This window comes from Canariomyces notabilis (genome assembly GCF_033297395.1).
Source record: "Canariomyces notabilis strain CBS 508.74 unplaced genomic scaffold N656scaffold_1, whole genome shotgun sequence".
Classification (NCBI taxonomy): Eukaryota; Fungi; Ascomycota; class Sordariomycetes; order Sordariales; family Chaetomiaceae; genus Canariomyces; species Canariomyces notabilis.
The window spans coordinates 2508211-2527134 of NW_027041823.1; the positions used below are offsets into that span (position 1 = coordinate 2508211).

Genomic DNA, 18924 nt, shown 5'->3' on the forward strand with positions numbered 1-18924 from the left:
ATCACTTCCGTCTTCGTCCCTCTTTAATGCCCCCTTCCTCCTCAAGCTGCGCATGGGATTACCCCCGCAAGTTGTCCCAGTGATTGATGATACCCACCACGATCCCCAAGACAAGCGGACAAGCGAAGTTGGGTCTAATGCTCTAGGCCATTCTTGTACATGTACAAGTAGCCTCATCTATTACAAGCAGGATTCCTTTCTCCCCCCCTCGCACCCCCTACCTTAGGTACTCAAATTCATGCATGCATGCCTCCCTATGCCACCACCACCTCATGATGATCCAAGTAGCCAGCCATATGCCGAGAAGACTCACCACCACCACCAGCAGACCTTGTGTGACACCCGGGCTTCAAAAGAACAAAGTAGACAAGGTAGGTATATAAGACCAGCCCCGACCCGACCAAGAATGTTTCGAGAGAACGCTCAAGTCAATAAACCCAAGATAGTCAAGACACGCTCAGCCCACGCTTGAAAAAACAAACACCCAGTTCCAGTTCAGCAAAGCTTGAGTATGGAGGGAGACAGGTGGAAAAGAACCACAAACAAGGCAGACCACAGCCATACCTATCTAGACAAAACCCGGCCCCAAGACCGCAACTCACCTCCCGAACCATACTCTTTCTCTCAGTCTCATGTGATGCTCCAAGCAACGAATTCACAGATAAAGTCTTGCTTTCCTTTTTTTATTCTTTTTCTTTTTTGTTTATGCTCGCTCCTCCTGTCCTTCAAGCATATAGTAATAGTAATAGTAGTATAGTCCCGTTGGTATCCCGTTCTATAAGTCCATGATGCGCAAACAAAACAGGAAAATAACATACGGGAGTGTATATACGGGAAAAAGGCGGACGGCGATAGAAACATATGAACAATAAACCATCCCCTCCTTTCCCCCCATACACGTGGTGCGGCAATCATGTCGTGATCAACAAAGGCCGCTCTGCTCTACCTTGATGCTTGCTGGTTGTTCCCATTCGCCTGCCAGGCCCGGCGCCGTACCACCCAATGCTGAAATGCTCCTCATCCTGCTGCCCGGGAACGCCGCCCGCCCGCCCGTTGTCCCGCACACACCCATTCGTCTGTTACGCTCATTGCAGCAGCATGTTCACGGGCGCCTACTAGCGTTTCGCATCGTTGTGATCTTGACCATGTCCGTAGCCGCTGGCGTGTACGGTCATCAGATCAAGAGAAACGTGGGGAGGGATGGGGACGAAAAGCTTCTTCAACAGCGAACCCCCCCACTTCTTCCTCCCCTAAGTTTGACCACTTTCAAGCAATGGCCGAATGGCGACAGGCCCAAGACGCGGCGAGTTGACCGTGCAAAGATGCAAACAGATCGTACACGTCGTCAACCTCCAGGTTGTTTCGGAAGGGAAAGGAGCTGTAGATCTGCATCTGATGCTAGAGGTACGACTGCGCAGATGGCGAGAATCCTGAACCAGCTGTCCAATCATAGAGCCTTCGAACTTCGGATGAGACCAAACCGTGGAACAAATATCCAAGAAAGCCGTGGCTTGCCCAACTGTGACTGATAGTTGGATGCTCCAACCGCCACGGCAAGGCTCGGTCTCAGTTGATAGTGTGAAGCTCGCCGTTCTGCCGCTGCCCACTGACCCCGGGCGTGCCTTGCTCAACCTCCCTTGCGGTCAGCCTCGTTCTTGGGCAACTGCTCGCTCTGGGAGAAACCGTTGGAGGCATGCTTCAAGTCGGCGACACCCTTCTTGCGTGGCTTTGATTTTTGCCATCCGCTGCTGAAACTCTCCGTCTGGCTCTTGGCAGCACGGACATGCCCGTTTTCCCTGATGAGACCGTTGATTCTCTGGTCCTGAACAGGGGACCGGCTTATGGCATCGTGTTGTCTTACCGACGGCCCCGTCGGGGGCGGCTTAATGCCCCCTGACTTCTGCACTGCTTTTGAAGGATCCGTACGATAGTCTTTGGTCGAACCAAGCCTCGTTGGTGACTGGCCACCGGTGGGCGATTCAATTTTCCGGACCATTGTGGGGGACGGCGTGCGGTTCTCATAGACCGGAGAGAGATGCGGCATGTCTTGGTGGACTGCATAATCCCCAGTAGCAAGGTCCAGGGGGGCTAACTGACGGGTATGAAGTCGGGAGAGCCCAGTCATAGCGCTGGGATCGCCCAGGACTGCCGAGTACGGGAAGTGAAACCCGGCCCCCATCGCTACGCGCTGCTGGAATGACGCCTCAAACATATTCGACATCCCGGACGGGGAGCGGTTCGTCGATGATCCATTCACAATGACCGGCCGATCCAAAGCCGCGGGGGCGGCTGGTTCCGCACCGCTGGACGGATTGGGAAAGTGATGGTCTGACCACGAACTGCTGGGACTCAATCCCTGATGGATGTGCAACGGGTTGTCATGGTGCACCTCGTCCAGTGCCGGGGCCTCTGCAGCCGGGGGCACGCGACTGCATCCCGGAGTCGAGCTCGATTTAGAGACTGTCCCATTAACCACGAGAGGCTTCGAAGATGAGTTCCCGTTGGCCTGAGGGAAAGGAGCAGATGGCAGCGGTGCAGAATTAACCCCGACCGAGAACGCCCTAGCATGTCCCATGGGCGATGGGGACCGCGACGTCCTCCTCATCCTTCGATCAAGGACAGACTGAGGAAGCTGATCGGTTGACAGCCGCCGGCGGCCCTCAGTTCTGAGGCTGAGGTCGCCAAAGGCTAGACTAGCGTTTGGAAGGCCATTCGCTTGCCGGCTAGGGTTTGTTTGGTCGTTTACATAGTACCCTATGTAGCGAGGCCCATCGTCTTCAGGCGGTGGCGAGTCCGATAGAACCTTTGATGACCCATCATCGTACTCGCCATCGGTTGCCTCGTCGGGGATAAAGCTGGGGATAGGCATCCCATTGATGTGCCGTGACTGCAAGGGAACCGTCCCGTTTTGACCCTGACTGGACGTTGAGTGGCTAACCGACGATTGCGAGGTTGACATCGAGGTTCTTGAGGCGGGCTGCGATTGCGACCTAAGCGTACCGCTGCCTGATGAGACCGCAGAGTCACTCGCCGCGGCATTTCGATGAAGGCTCCTACGGAACTCGGGTTGCCCACTAGCACCCGCCGACACTGATGCTGGAGATGAAGGGTAAGTGGTAAACCCGGGGGGGAAATACGGGCTTTGCTGGATCGGGAAACCAAAACCGTACATCAACTCCGGCCTTATGGGAGCCGATAGCGGCGGGTTGTCAAACGAGTTGGTCCGAGACCTGTCGGTTGCCGATCCGGTCTGTATCCGTTGAGCATGTGCAAGCGCTGGATGCTGGCTGAACTGCGGAGCGTACAGCTGAAACCGAATGCTCTGGTCCTGTGCGGCTACAGCGATCAGTTCTTGAGGCAGAAGATTCTGGTACCACAAGACATCCCCCGGACTTAGAGTGGTAGGCATTCCAGCCTGCGCAAACGCCGGGTTTGTCTCGTACGGGACGCTAGACGATGCGCGACGGCTCGCATTCCCGTTCCGGTGGAACTGGCGGGGTCCTCGGAACCCTGCGCGCCCACCACGACCCCCATTCTGGTGTGAAGAACTCCTCAGCAGGATTGGCCTTGGGACGGCTGCCGGCTTCTGCCATATCCTCTCCTCCTCTTTTGGGAACACGTACTGCTCACAGCACTCCTCAAACTTTCCCTCTGCGATCAAGTCAAAAGCCCTCCTCAGCTCCATATGGAGTCCGCGAAATGATGTGTCGTCAGCGGTGTTCCCGAGGTTACGCATCGTGTTGAATGGCTCTTCGATGCAGAGCATGTTATTCGAACCAATGTGCCATTTCTTCTCCGTCTTGGTAAGCAGCCTCCCGAGGCGTATTGATAATGCGTACTTGTCATAGTCGAACTCGTGGGCGTAGAAGCGGAAAAACTGGAAGAGGAGGGCTGCGAGACTGTCCTTGTTCTTTGCGCCGAAACCACGTAGCTTCGGAATGTCATCAGCAAATTCACTGAGTGTACCGTCTTTCTTTGGCTGCTTAAGATTATGCCGCTGGTGTAGAGCGGGAAGCACTGGAGGTTCCCGTAGTTGCAAGAATGCAATGATCATGCAGATCCAGGTGTAAGAACTCAGCGTTCCACCAAAGGCTGCGTGAGAGGTGTGAGAAAGATATTGCTGTCACTGTGGAGTAATTGGAGCGGCTGACCTGCATCATTGACAATTCTCCTCCGTGTCCAGTACTTCACGATCATGGCAAGGGGACGCACTCGCTCGTCAATACTAACATAAGTCCGCACCATCCGAGTATTTTCTAATGCCAACGTGTTGTTGACATTCATGTCGCAAGCAAGCTGCAGCTCCGGGTCCCAAATCTTGACGATGGGCACCTTTGCGGACGAGACGCAAACCACCCTTTCCATTCCATCTACGAAAAAGTATGTCAGCTTCTCCCGCGTGCAAGTCAAGGTGTTGGCCTCCTTACGTCTGTGAAGAAGGTCAGCAATCAAGCAGACACTCTCCAACTCCTTCCAGGGCGTCGTGATACAAATATCCACTGTAAATATGATCAGGACACCGGTATCGTAGACAATGCGGGATAGGAGTTCTTACCATCCGAATCATCAGAACATAATAAGTTGCCGGAAGAACCAAAGAGATGAACCCGAATATCATGCCCAGGCCACTCATCGTTGAATAACTTTTCCAACTTGTTGACTAGCCTCCGTCGGTTTGCCTCGATGGCTTCTGTCGGTAATAACCCGTCGTATAACTTCCGCATATCCGCTTCAAGCTTCCTCTCTTCTTCTTCCGACAACTTGCTCTTGATTTTTTCTGATTCCACTTTTTCTAGCCTGTCTGTCCCAAGGCTGTATGGCATTCGGCGTCGAGAATGGGGAACCGCAGTCTCGAAGCGGCAGCCTCCAAGTCTGGGAGGAAGCGGGCGGAGAGAGGGAACACTACCATTTGTCTCGGAGTAGGCAGAACGCGGGGAGTGATTCTGCGTGGCGCCTGGTGACGGCTCTCTGGACTCGAAAGAAAACTTCCGGGCGTGCTGATGAGGGGTCGACGGCACAGAGCTCGACTGAGTAGAATGGTGTGGCGCATTTTGGTTGGATGATGGCGGTAACCTCGTGGGCGTACCGTTGACGGCCGTTTGCTCGTTTGCCTTCTTGCCCGACATCTTGGATGACGGTTCTTTCCCCGGTTTTATATGCGCGCGTTCGGCGATGTCTGAAGGCTTTGCCGCTCTGTTCCCATGACAGCTTTGCGTACCAGGCTTCGTCTGAATGTTGTCCTTGTTCGACACCTTGGAAGATGACCTCGACCTACCGGAGGATTTCGTCTGAGGCGAGGAATGCGTAGGGGGAGCTGCTGGACTTTGCAATCCACCACCACCACCACCCCGCCCGGCCGAGACGAGCTTGTTGTACTGCAGAAGCTTGTCCTGGTAGATCTGTTGGGGGAAGAGGATAGGGAGCAGCTCCAGCTGCGGGGTGAAGTAATTTGGCGAAGCCTCGGGTAGCGAGGCTGGCTTGCCCCTTGGAGTGGTAGAGCTAGCAGGAGCGCCTGCCCAAGGGTGGGATTGGTAATGATGCTTGGATTCAGCCGTTGCAGGCTGACCGTCCATTAAGATGATATGGCCAATGTACGAAGCTGCAGTGGTACAGGACTGGTCGACCAACCAAGGGACAGCGCAGCGACGCGGTAAAACCCAGGGGTTAAGTAACCCGGAGAGTGAATACGCTGTGACACTTGGAACCACTGCGGCGTAGGATTGCGTTGGAATTCCTGGGATCGGGCTCTTGGCGAGAGAGCTTCCTGAGATTCGACCTGCGAGCTGAAGTCGAGGTTCAACCAAGAATCGTTGTCGCGGAGACGCACCCTAAAAGGCAAGGGATGCAGCTGGAGAGAAACGATCCTAAACGACCTCGAGAACTCCCAATTATGGGCGTCAACTAAACCAAGACGACTCGTGTGATGATACTCGATCCACAGTATGGTTCCAGAATGTCAGAGTGCAGCCTTGATGCTAACTTCAAAACCCAGGCTGATCCGATGGATTGAAAGTTCCTAACGCCCCGTCGATAGTCCAGTGCTAAGGTCGGTCAGCTTCGAGATGTAATGTCCGGAAAAGTGAATCGCCCAAGTAAATTGTGCGCGTCAGCTGGTCTCAGAGGTCGCGACCTGCTAAGGGCTATTCTATTCGCAGGCCGCCCGAGTCAGAAGCGTGCTGCTATTGACTTGATGGCAGTTCGAAGTTGCCCTCGAGCCGTGATTTGATGAATGCGATCGAGCACGACAAGACGAAGCCCAAAGAGCACGGGTTGGGATGGATTAAGGGAACGCGTGAGGTCGGCTAACGAACGCGGCACATCCGGAATGAGCCTTCGAACTATGAAACGCAGTACGGTGGAATCAAGACGCAGCTTGGAAAGGCCAGCGCGGAACGAAGTCGGATCGAACGCGTGAGGGTCGTGAGGGTCCTCGTATCGAAGCCGAGCGGCGGGCGTTCGTGGACGGCGGATCGAGAAATAGGATAGGAACTGGCGCCTTTTAAGGGAAATTGATGCTGGCCAGCGTCGAGCTGGGCGGTGCACCGGTAGTGAGGTTAAGATCGGCCGACAACCTAAGGGAAGTAAAGGCGAAAGGGGTGGAGAGGAGAAGGCGGATTACTGTCGAGATGGCATTTGGCCTTATTCCATTGAGATGCGGCCCTACGGCTACGGTCGATGCTGCATTCAAAGCGGGAGACCTGGGCTTCGGTTGCTTTGCAAGCAGGTGCCACACAAACCACTGGCAAGGGCCACTAACAAAAAGGAGAATCCAATATTACGCCAGGGCCACTCTCCTGTCATTGGCAGTTTGCAGGTGGCACCCGCCTTCCACGAGCCCACAATCACTCGTTCCCCCAAGTCCCGGGCAGCCAGTCAGGTGACGAGCCCCAGAAGAGAAACAGTCCCCGCCGTGCCCCCGAAGCCAAAAAGCACAGCAGATTGTCCAGGGGCACCGGTGACCCGCACGCAAGTTGCAGCAGTTTCCGGCAATGCCAGCAACGAAGAAGTGTCTCATTTCATGAGAAAGGGGTTCAAATAACAAATCCAAGCAAGGGTAACTTAGTTCGGTACCTGAGGCACATGCTCTACTCCCTACACCTCCTGCGACTCTCAGGGCGGCGCCGCCTTTGTTCATCAACCGCTTTCCCCAGCAAATGCCACACCTCATAGTCCCGTCTCAAGGTCTGGGCGGTTCAGGAATCATACCTTTGCGGAGGCACCACTTCCCACAATGGAGAAGTCTCCGATGGAAGCTCAGTTGAGTCTCCGAAAATGCCTACCTACAGTGCAGACTTCAGCGCAGTTGGGAAGGACAACCGAAAGGACCTTGAAGTCCATTGCCTTAACCACCAACCCAATTCTTCAAAGTGACTATGTGCTTTTAAGGGTAATCTAACCGACCGTTCCCTAACAGCAGAAAGCTAAAATAGCTTAAGGTACGAAGGTAAAATAGATGGGTTTACCGCGGCGTTTGGATACCTCGGACAATTTTGATAAAGGCTTCATCGCCTTCTCTCGAGCCACCATTTCTGTCTCGCGGTCCGGTTTCGTGTCTTGACGTCCTCTGAGTCGGTCACAATTCCAGTCCATCTCACAACACCAGATCTTGTTTCCCTGTTTCAGCTTTGTTCGGCGTCAAAAGACTCTTCAGCAGGTGAGAGCAATGTCGACATCCACCTGGCCGTCGTATATATTGTATGGTCACCCTAGCAGTACCCGAGATTTGAAGCCCAACTCTCGTGTAGGTTCCCAGATCCCAATTCCGGAATCAGTCATCAGCCCCATCCCCGGATTGGACAGATGTAACTACTCCGTATTTTACAGTCTACATTCGTAACACTGCAGAGTGCAGCTCGAACTTTTGGCGCCCACACAATGGAACGAACATGGAGGGGTCATACCTTCGTACAGCCACGGTGTTGCGCAAGTTCGATCGAAGCTAGGTATCATCGTAACTTGCACTCTGACAGAGACTCAAGTAAGCACTGCCTACATACAACCAGGCGTCCAGTGTCCGGTCAGAGTCGGGCGGCAGAGGTTGATCCGTTGTGACCCGGGGCATCCTCTCAGTTGGTCGCATCCATCGCACGTTGAAGCGATACTCGGTACTCCGTAGACCAGATTGAAATTGCCCGTCCCAAGAGCTGCAACATGGACAAGCTGGACCTCGATCCCGAGTGACTGCCTGCTCAGCGAACCATGAACCATCTAACGTTACTGCATGCTTCGATCTTGGCTGAATTACGAAGTACCTAGAGACGAACATTAGCTCATGGGTTTGATTCCCGGCTCGGAAGGCAACGGGCAGCCGGTATACCCGCCTTGTCGGGAAAGAACGCCTTCCTGTGCAGATTCCAAGAAAACCTGGTTCATCAGGGCAGAGGCTCATGCAACCCACCGAATCTGCAATCGATTACTTCGCCTCGGCCACGACGGCACGCACATGGTTTCTCCGTCCTCTGGAATATTCGCTTTTTGAACTCTCTCCACCCCCGCCCTTGGCCGGCGCGTCATGCCGCAAATTATTCGCAGGCTCCACACCCCGCAATTGCTCATACCGGCCCCGAACAAGCTCTTCAATTAGCCTAGATGACAGGACACTGTCTGTAAGTTCCCTAAGCCGCAATCGCAGTCCATACGGATATACTTCAAGTTCAATTAACGCAGCACCGCTCCGAATTGACGCTGTTTTCGGTACACTTCTAAATACCACCGTCATCTATTCCGAACCAACCTGCAAAGTGTCCCAGATCTATTTTCGTCTTGCTCTTGTCTGATTTCCTCCGCCAGACATCACTTAGCTCCGTCGTGGTGCCATCGCAGGCCGAGAGACGGATCGGCCCTCCATAGCCGCCCTGCGAGATTCCGCAGACGGAGAGAGTTGACAGGGCAGAGAAACCGCACAATGACAGCCATCTCAGATTGCCCCCAATGCAGCAGCCACAAGCGCCACATTTTGCGTGCGTCGAGATGCGGACAGCGGAAGCCGTCACCCCGTGGCTCAAAAAGCACATACCAGCTCGTCCAATACACTCTCTATGCTGCCTCTTCTAAATATTCCACTTTTCCGAAAACACCGTTAGGATCCTTGCAGCACTGCGCCAGACAACATGAGGTTTTGGCCTGCCGTCGATTCAGGTTACACAAACCCGTCATCCCTAGCCAAGATAAGGCTGACAATTTCTTCGTACCCCGCAATTGAGCCATCCAATAGGATGTCATTGCTTTCTCAATTGCAGCACGTGTGTTCAGGAACGGCTGGGCATGTTCGTCAGCCTCGCCAGAATGACAGGCTTGCTTCTAGGGGTTCAACTCAGGGGCTGCCAGCACAAGCAAAGGCCCGCGATGCTGCCTGTATCGAGGACAATACTCACTACATACCACGCTTACTACTATGTATTATTTGGCGTGTGCCCAGTTGTTTCATGATACTCTGTCTTGATTCCCAGTGCTCCAAGAGCTTCTGCCGTCTGCGCCCTCCATAAGAACGCTCCTCCGCCATTCTGAGTGCTGAACCATGTCAAACGTATAACCCCAGCATACCCTAGCATTATTCGAGTCACCGAGTCCGATTGCCAGATATTACCATCTGGAAGATGAAGTCTAGAATACCATAACATATCAGGAAAGCTATCAAAATGAATCAATATCCAAAATGCTGTCTAGCCTCGCCACGAAAACAGCCATCAGAAAAGTTGGCCTTCCAGGCGATGCACTTGATTTCTCATCATGGACCGGCTTCAATAACAGCAGCGGAAGTAAGACTTCAATAAAGACCAGCAAATTCTTCCCCTAAAGGGGTATCAGAAACAACCAAAGCTGACAACACAAACAATTCCTGGTCCGAATGGGATATCCCTCAAATCGCTTCCGCTGACCATCCAGCCTGGCTGTCGCCTAGCCTGCCTCCGAGCCATCTATGCCACGTGGGGCCTGGGGCTCGGCGGCGTGTGGAGGGGTTCAGGGGTAATCTTCACCACGACTAAGTAGTAAGGTAGACATGTGGCAAGGCACCTACCTCTTAAGTTCAACGTCCTGCTGGAAGGCCCTACAGGTTTATTTACTAGCAGCCCAGTGGGCGGCCTGCGGTCAGACAGTCAACCCCACGGACGCGGCCCGAAGCGGCGGGAACGGTAAGCAAGGGTAGGAAGCCGATTCGTACCACCAGGCCTCGGCTGTCATACAGTATCTGAGACAAACAGTGTCGTTATCCGGTACCTTGGAAGCCTATAGGATCTCGGCAATTTTAGGGCACGCAGTCAGAGATGGCCTTGGTCATGTAAACAAGCCCCTTCCCTATGTCATTTAAGCCCTTTGCTATCACCAGGGGGTACCTCTAGGGTTCCTAGCTGGGCACGCAAAGTTAGGTGGCCGTCTACCTTACATATTCGGTCATTAACGACGGCGGTACTCTCTGCGATGCGGCAGATTCTCCCCATCTCTTGCCATTCTCACGCTATCTCTGTCACGCGTGGATGCGCTACTGGGTAGGACCAGAATGCATCGTCTGTCAGTGATTATCCGATGTTCAGTCGCCAAAGCTCAATCCTGTCTGTCTCGCTCAGATTAGGTGCGGGTTGTCTTCGCCTCTTAGCCAGCAATGCTCTGTTGTAAACGACACCTTCGAGTATAGTGTGCTCCCTATGATACCTGGGGCTGTCGTTGCCAGTGGAGCGCCTGGGTTCGTCGTTGGAGTGCCTGTGCCTGGCATTGGAGCGCCTACGTCTGTCGTCGGAGCGCCTGTGGCTGTCATCGGAGTGCCTGGACCTGTCGTTCGAGCGCCTGTGTCTGTCGCTGAAGCTCCTATTCCACTCGGGCGTTGAAAATAGGCGTTCCGAGTTCCTGACTCCTGTCCGCCGACTCCGTCTCGGCAGCCCTGGTATGGTGAGACGCTGTCTGCGATCATGCGACCGTTGGATGTAGTCAACTTCAGGGCTGGAGTTTCTGGAACGAACCGGCCGACTGGGGTGGTCTAGGTATGAAGGTGGCCGATAATCATGACGTTCCGGCATTTCAGTGTTAGAATGGTAAGTTCCGTAGTTCTGAAGGTCCACTTCCGAGGAACGACTTCGCAATGTGGTGCCGCTGGGCTCATATCTCAGCTCCGAAGCCCCTATTTCATCCTCTTGACGAGACATGGGGCCGAAATTGGCATCCAATCACCCGTATCCAGCACCATGACCAACATAAGGGTCACCAAGGTCGTACCGCTCCCGGGGTAGAGGCACCTCTCCTCTCCTATAATATCCAGTGTCATAACGTCCGCTCCGAGTCCAGGAGGCTTCGGTGTCGGCATCGACAGGTGTGAAAGGGTTAGGTCTTGCCCAGTGGCTCATGACGACGCTGGCGTTAGAATCCAATGCTGTAGCTGATCTGCTCTTGTAACTTCGTGTCTCTTATGCTGATCCACGGTTGAGGACTGGTGGCACTAGGCGCAACAGAACGAAGAGCACTGCAGGTTAAGCACCAGATCACAGTCGAGAGGAGACGTGGCCCTGCTATTTTAAATGCAAAGGAGGCATGCGCAACACCAATTCTGGTGGAGTGGTCATGCTCACAGTTCAAATGTCAGGGACACGGCCAATCGAAGAACTCACGAGATTGCGGGTATGGCGTGCCGAGTATGGCAGTTCGATAAAGGCACCAAAGAACGAAATGCCATAGACGACGTCACGCAGCACACGCAGCAGTATTGCCTGTGATTTGAGGGTGACATCGGGACATGGTGTCTTTATGCTGACAGTGCGCTGTTGGGAGCTGGCTCACTTGAGCCAAGAGAAAACCCCTGAATCGGGGACACCATGCTGCCCCTCACTCGAGGTAAACAAAAGGCTTGGAACTCACAATGTGTTGTACATACCTGACCGCCAGTGTAGTCTCTCCCATTCACCTACCACATGCCCAAATCTTGTAGCTCCTAATCCCAGCAAATAAGAAGGGAAAGAATGACAAGAGTTATATTAGGGGTTAACTTGGTAGGTACTGTGTAAGTGATGTGGAGAGTCAAGCAGTAACCTTGTATGCCGTGAAGTGTCTTGACAGGAAATCGAAATGAAAAACGCCCCCAAGAGATGACCCGGCTGATTCCCACCACCCTTTGCAGTAAGAAAAGACATGATAGGTATCCCCGACACCTCAAAAGCCCACAGAAAGTAAGGAAATAGGACAAATCCCGCCGCTCAGACACCTCCCCTTTATCCCGTTCCTTGCCATGGTAAAATGCCAGCTCCCACTTTCGCCTTTGACACCGAAAGACCACAAGTTTTGAATCCCTCTTGCCCATTCCTTGTCGTTCCTATATACGATGTGTTTTTGTGTGTATGCGTGCGGCAGGTGCGAGGACTCCAAACGAATGCGGATCGTGCAGGTTGGTGTTGCGGTTCGTTGTTGTGTAGATCGGGCCTGACAGCGAGCGACAGACGACGGCAACTAACACGGGCGAGCAAGCTTCATTCCGCTCATTGCTCCCAGCTCTTGATCCTGGGACCTTTATCCTCCCGCCCATCATCCCTTTTGCGCCGATCTGCTTGCCCAAATACCGCCCATATACCACCCGAGAACCAACGTCGAACACTTCCTGATGGTGGAACTGCAAGTCCCTTGCGTCGCGGTCAAGCAACAAGCGCAGCCCAGCCCCATCCCGAGTCGTCCCTTTAAGTGAACATCTCGCCGCCCGGAAGAACGCAAATAAAGAATACTAAACGAACGATGTGCAAACGACTTCTCAACAAAGTCAGCCTGTGTGCCGTACCCGCTATTGCTTGGTCTTGCCATGTCGTCGACCTCTTTGCTCAGGGAAATAAGAGGAGGCAATCCGGCGCGACGGGGTCCTTTTTTCGGATTCGAAGTAAAGGTCGAGGATGCAGGTGCCGAGGATCGCTGAATGTTGATGCAGGAACCGCGAAAAGAAACAACAAGAAAAAAGGGAAAAAATCGAGTGTGTGGAAGGGCGAGGGAAGAAAACCAAAAACAAACAAATACGCTCCCAAGCCCAAACTCTTGCTCCCAATCTCCCCCCTTTTGTGTAAGCATGCACGACCAGGACTCACGCGCCCACCCTTCGCCTTCCCTAGCCCTTCCAAAAGAATATGCCTTCTCGCCCCGTTCCCGAAAACGATAACAGAACACCGTGTCTCAGTTTTAATCCTGGTCCCACCCTAATGTGTCTTCCAACCTTTCTCGTCTCCCACCATCCGTGTAAATCAAAACAAACCCAGACTCCAAGTTCAGAAAAGCTACCATGTGTTGGCGGTATCAATCGCACAAAGAAATGACACCGTGCATATTGCACAGTCTTCGACAACCAAAGATGCCTTAGCCCCAGACACTAGCTTGGACACCAAGACCAGGCTTGCTGCCCCAGCCGTTCGGACGGGATCCCCAGCCAGAAAGACCAATGTTTGGTCCCTCAGAGGCTGCCGAGGAGGAAGCATTGGCCGGAGCGGTGCTGCCAGACGCAGAAGTCTCATCGTTCCCCGAGGCAGTGTAGCCCTGGCTCAGCGGCGATGGCAGCGGGGTGGTGGAACGCTTGTTCAAGGCCGGGTTCGTCGGGGCGTTGGACACAGACGGACGGGTGCCAATGGGCGCGACCGAGCCCTGACCTGGCTTGCTGCCCGGAGCACCCTGGCGCGGCGGAGACCCTCCGGGGGATGAGGCGCTAGTGCGGCTCGACTGCTGGGCAGCCGGAGCGTCAAAGACGCCCTTTCCGGCGGGCGGATTTGACTGCGGGCTCGAGTTGCTGTTCGCTCGCGACCTCTCGTTGGGTCCGGCAGACTGCGATCCCTGTCCGCCTTCAACAGGAGGCTGAGGGCCGACGTCGGTATGGATCGGGGGCACGCGGCTGTAGTCGTATGTCATGGGGGAGTGGCCGCGCAGAGCAGCCGGTCCGCCTTGGGGGGCAGGGAGGCCGCCTCGCGGTGCACCCGTCTCGTCAACGTAACCGCCACTTTCGGCATACGAACCGTCGCCATACAGGGCACTACGCTGCTGGGCAATGAGCTTCCGGCGGTCTTCCTCGGACAGGCTGCCGGGGCTTATGGTGCGGTCCGGCTTGTTGCCGCCATACGACGAGATTTCGGCGAGAACAGCTAGGAGAAGTCAAGTTAGCCCAGGTCCTGACTTTGCGTCTCTTTATCTCGGGAGCTAGCAGCCATATAGAGATATCGCCAATCTTCACAGAGTTCAGGAAGCACATGACCATTTGGCGTTGAACCGCACTTGTGGTGCAAAAGAATTGAGAACAGAAGCGGTTGAGCTCTATGGGCGCCAAAAAAGCTTCTCTATGATTCCTGTTTCTTGTTCTTTTTGGTCTGCTGTGATAGGAAGACTGATGCTATACAGAAGAGGGCGGCCTACTTCGGTTGTATTGCTGCTCTTGATGATAGTTCCGAAGCTCTCGCTCCCGCTGGGCGGCCATTCTCCTCTTGGCCTGCATCATTTGTTCCGCCTCGTTTGAGCCGCGCGAGGTTTGGTGTCGCTGGGAGGCGTAGAAGTTCTGGAGGTTGGAGCCCGGATGGGGGCCGCCGCGTGCATCACCATAGTCGGCCATCGAGTGAGGCCGGGAACCCGGGCCTGCCGGTGGGCGTCCGTCTACCGAGAAAGGGTCAGTGGGGCGGGCTCGTAGAGGTCGGCCCGGCCAGTCCCGCGCATACTTACCAAAGGCTGGGTACATTCTGGCGGGGCCGGGATAAGGTAGAGACTCACGGCGGCCTCCGATGGCTCCAAACATCTTCCCGCTTTTAAGGAGGTTGTCGATGGCTCTGTCGACCTCTGGGAACCATAAGCAGTCAGTATGCGATTGTCCCACTCCGCTGCGCCCAGACGCCGCGCTGTCAAGCTTCCAAATCTTGTGTTCAGAGCAGGCGGGACTGATTATGCGCGCCATAGCCAAGATCGGCAGGATCCTCAAGGACGATACATACCCTCGAGCTGATGCGTAAAGGCCGCAGGCTCTTCGCGGGGGATGGTGGAGCTAGCACCTGTGGTCAGGTTGGAACGATTAGCGGATGGAGGCGCCCAACGGTTGAGGACAGAGTGTAAGCGGAAAAGAAGGACGAACCAGAGCGTGCCGGCGGAGGAGTCTGGTGATCCCAGCCGGACTGCCCAGTAGGAGGCCATTGCGAAGGCTCGTAGTATCCCGACATGTTGGCGAGGGTGTGTTGATGGCGTGCAGACCGGAAGGGCAAGGCCGCAGCGACGTGTCGGCGAAGGGTATGGAGAATCTGTGACGATTTCCGATTCAAAGTCGACTCTGGCTGCTGTCTATGTCAGCATATGTAAAAATTCAACGCTGGCGGCGGATGGTGCGCATGAGCGGCGCGACATGTGTCAGGCACAATTGCCGGAGCTGGTGCTGTTCGAGAGCTGGGTTGGCCAAATGCACGGGAAAGTTGAGGCGCGCAAAAGGAGGTGGTTTGCTTTGCTGGCCGCCAGTGGCGCACGAGCAGGGGAGACAAGAAAAATTACTATGTCCTTTGCACTGTCCTTTCGAGTTTGCACTATTTCCCCCAATTAAAGTGTTTGCAACATTCACGTCGTGCTTACCTGAAAGTCGACTCTGCCTTCTGCTGAAAGCGCCCGGTCTGATCCAGGACTGATTGGCGAAAACGACCCCGAGGAGGAGGGAAAAAGGGGGAAGCGAGAAAAAAAGAGAGAGGAGGAATCTCGGCACGTACCCTGACGCGCAGGCAGTTTTTTTAGTCGCGAGCTGAGAGTGGAGGGTTGCTCCAGGAAGGAAAAGACCGGGGAGATGGAGGTTCTTAGGCCCGGCGCAAAGGGCAGAACGTGGGCCGATCTTGCTTGACGTGGTGACGGGAAGTGCCTCTTGCAGCCAGGGTGCAGTCCCCTTTTTGGTTCGCGGGCAGGTGTGCATGGGAGGGGCAGCGGGCAAGCACAGTCCACGGAGCAGGGCCGAACTGCACGGAGCACCCTCACCTCAGGGACTGCGTGCTGCTGGATAACGTTAGGGGTAAATTTTAGGAACCGATGAACTTCGATCCCATCCTCATCATCATCATCCATGCCTAAGGCTGCCGTCCCGTTTCACTGCATGCTTACCTTCTTCTACAGACTGAAATAGAGCACACCACATTATCCGTATTTGGACGGCTCGCTTCCTAAACAACTTTAGGTTGCGCAAAACACGACACAACGTCGACTGGCGAGGCCCGATATTCCGGTGTGGAGCGCCGAAATGAGGCCAAATGGTTGCCGGAACGCGCCGGGAAAAGTGCGCAAGGTAACTACGTAACTCTACCTATTGAAACGTATACTGTATAGATCACTCATTACACCATCTGCTACATTTCGTGCACACAGATCGACAATCTATTACAGGAGATATTAGAGAGAACGTGAGAGACAGCGCTGGTCGGTCCCAGATCTGCCGAGTGTGCGACTTTGCGATGCGGTCCCCCCCAGATTACCTACACCATATCATCCCGTCTCGAACGGCTGGCCAAAGGCCCAACCCATCCATTGCCTCGGTGGTGAGCATTCAGCCTGCTGTCTCAACAAGCGACCCGCAACCAAAAACGCATATGTACTGTACAATGAAACACCTAGGTGATCATCACGGCCAGGGCAGAATCGGCCAGTACAGCATATACCTTACTTACACTACTAATAAGAGACCGAGAGGTTGCAGCCCAAGTGTTAGACTCGACGAACCCGAGACCTAGGCTGAAGCGGGCCGGCACGGACAATGTGGGTACCCTAAACGTGCATAGAAGGTGAGAACCGCGCTGGGAGAAGGAACCCAGCGGCACCACAAATTCGGGAAACCGCTCGCTGATGAGCGGGAGAGCTCGGTCACCTTCCCGGATGATGACATGCTGTGTAATAGGTACAGTACATACGTACTACCACACTGATGTCAGGCGCCTCTGCTATGCAAGCCAGTCGCAGAAATATGGAAATTGGAGAAGCCTAAAGATTGTCTCGGCACAATATGGTTCGATCTTGAAGAATTTTGCAGTTTTGGGACAGTTGCTCCCAAACACTCATCTTTACGAAGGGGATCGTTGGGAGGACCAAGGGCAACGTTGGGAGGACCAAGGGCAACGTTGCGAGGCCGGTCGGGGAGCGACGGGACTCGGGAGAGAGCGAGGATGCCAAGGGCCCCTTTCTCACCTTGAGGGCTCTAGCTCAGCCAAGTACGAAGATTGGGTGCGCTTTCTCCATCTTCTGCCGTCTGGTACCTCTAGCTTCTGACGCTATCAAGGGACAATCCAATTTTCAAGATCGCTTGCAGCACCGAACGTTCTGTTCGGATATTCATGAGTCTTTTTCTTTTTCTCCCCTTGAAAGGCCACCCGCCCAGCAGGGCATACGTTGCAGATGCGACCTGGTGGCAACCTCTGACCTACCGTTCTTGTGCAACCAGCATACGCTAGCCCACCACTATCACTTGCGACGTGGGGTTCATTACTGCCAAGGAGGGGGATCAAGAGAGTTTCGCCGAGACCAACTGAACCGCATCACTGAGGTCGGCCCAACGAAGTGCAAGACTACACGTATGGCACAGCAGGCCACTGGCGCCTTCACGAGGCAAGTTGCTCGGATTTCACGCTAGAGTTTTGATACCTTTCGCCAACTCAAATCTGGTATTCAATATCGGAAAATACGGTGACGGCGAGTCTGAAACTGGAGAATTAGCCCGGGGAACGTGGGGGAGCCCTCAATCCAGATTCTCCAATCCGAACTCGCTCTGCTTCCGTTTCACCTGCTAACGATATGCTTCCGCACGTTTTAACCACACCGCAAAAGGTCGAAGATGTGTGCCCGTAGCGGCACTCACTGGCCCTTGGCTTGGAACATAGATCCAGACCTTCATGGATTACCGGCGGCAAGCAAACCTACCAGTCCTGCTTGATACAGGCAGCTATTTCGCTATTTGCTTGTGATGTCGTTACAGCGCCCAAACTTCCCGAATGCCGATGTACCCAAAACATGCCGGCAGCGAACTGTTTGAAACGGCACTGGAACAATCATGATCGTCCCAGTACCGGCCCCCGACTGGGGCCTTGAGCTCGCGGAGCCGTCAGACACTTATCCAAGCGCCCATGGCAGGCATCTTCGTCTGATGTTCGTTCGAGGACGCGGCTGGCCCAGGTCCAGCCTTTGCGTGGAAACACGTTTACAGTGACATCCAGCAGCGCCCACCCGGCGATTGCGACGTCCATCGCTCCAACATTTACTCCAACTCAGCGTGCCATCGCCGCTGTGGTGTGACCTACTCCGAGGAAGCGATCCTGGCTTCATGAAATCCGGGTAAATGTCTGGGTAACGCATGCCAGGCTCAACAGACCGATCCCTATCCCGCCCGATTTTCACCCACAGGCGCTGCATGCGACCTGGAGAAGCTCTAGGAGCCGCGCTCGGCCGACCTTGATATTCCGCGGTCCATGGCAGTTGTCCGCCGTGTATTACAACTTCTTAGGAACCCCTTTCCATGCTTAGCGATGAGACTGTCGGCAACCAGAAGACACAATATTCCAAGTGCGGCCGGCACTTTGACATCTGCAAACCCTATGGTGGCTTTCATCGCCAAAAATAATGCTGCAGGCCGTCAAGTGGTTCAAAAGCGCCATCACATCTCGCCAGCCAATGTGTGCCGTCCGTTTGCTCTTCCACGCCAATCTAACGTCAGACTAAGACCATATCCAGTATCGTCCATCGACAGACAAGTCTCATGTCTGGTCGATGAGTGCTGCCTAGGAAATTTTGAAGCGACGAGGCCAACGAAACATTCTCAAGCACAGTCTTGCCGGATCACCATCCACGTGCCACTCGTCATTTCCCCAACCGCCATCACCAACCACTCTCACCCTGCCTTGCAGCACGCATTTCAAAAGGCTGTCTGAAAGCCCAATTTGGAATGAGATCAGAGCATTCCACATCCTGTTTTACGCACCGTCGCCCACA

The 18924-nt window shown here is 54.3% G+C and overlaps 4 protein-coding genes across 4 annotated transcripts; 1 reads left to right on the plus strand and 3 right to left on the minus strand.

Moving 5' to 3' along the window:
- Positions 1-369: 369 nt before the first annotated feature.
- Positions 370-854, plus strand: N656DRAFT_61619 (uncharacterized protein). The gene has a single exon (XM_064810322.1). It carries the CDS (start codon positions 512-514, stop codon positions 755-757), a length of 246 nt encoding a protein of 81 aa, XP_064675361.1. The 5' UTR covers positions 370-511; the 3' UTR covers positions 758-854.
- A 773-nt stretch (positions 855-1627) lies between these two features.
- On the minus strand, positions 1628-5573 carry N656DRAFT_699834 (uncharacterized protein; the record flags this gene model as incomplete). Its single annotated transcript, XM_064810815.1, has 4 exons — positions 1628-4092; positions 4152-4370; positions 4428-4499; positions 4556-5573. The coding sequence occupies 4 exons, from the start codon at positions 5571-5573 to the stop codon at positions 1628-1630; spliced, it is 3774 nt and encodes a 1257-aa protein (XP_064675362.1).
- A 6820-nt stretch (positions 5574-12393) lies between these two features.
- On the minus strand, positions 12394-13173 carry N656DRAFT_61832 (uncharacterized protein). The gene has a single exon (XM_064810335.1). The coding sequence runs from the start codon at positions 13030-13032 to the stop codon at positions 12505-12507; it is 528 nt and encodes a 175-aa protein (XP_064675363.1). The 5' UTR covers positions 13033-13173; the 3' UTR covers positions 12394-12504.
- A 141-nt stretch (positions 13174-13314) lies between these two features.
- On the minus strand, positions 13315-15143 carry N656DRAFT_786431 (uncharacterized protein; the record flags this gene model as incomplete). Its single annotated transcript, XM_064816522.1, has 5 exons — positions 13315-14087; positions 14356-14589; positions 14656-14769; positions 14922-14978; positions 15059-15143. The coding sequence occupies 5 exons, from the start codon at positions 15141-15143 to the stop codon at positions 13315-13317; spliced, it is 1263 nt and encodes a 420-aa protein (XP_064675364.1).
- Between the last annotated feature and the right edge of the window lie 3781 nt (positions 15144-18924).

Excerpts from the sequence above, each read along its gene's own strand:
- N656DRAFT_61619 (XM_064810322.1), top strand. The coding sequence starts at position 512 with ATGGAGGGAGACAGGTGGAAAAGAACCACAAACAAGGCAGACCACAGC.
- N656DRAFT_61832 (XM_064810335.1), bottom strand. The coding sequence starts at position 13,032 with ATGCTTACACAAAAGGGGGGAGATTGGGAGCAAGAGTTTGGGCTTGGG.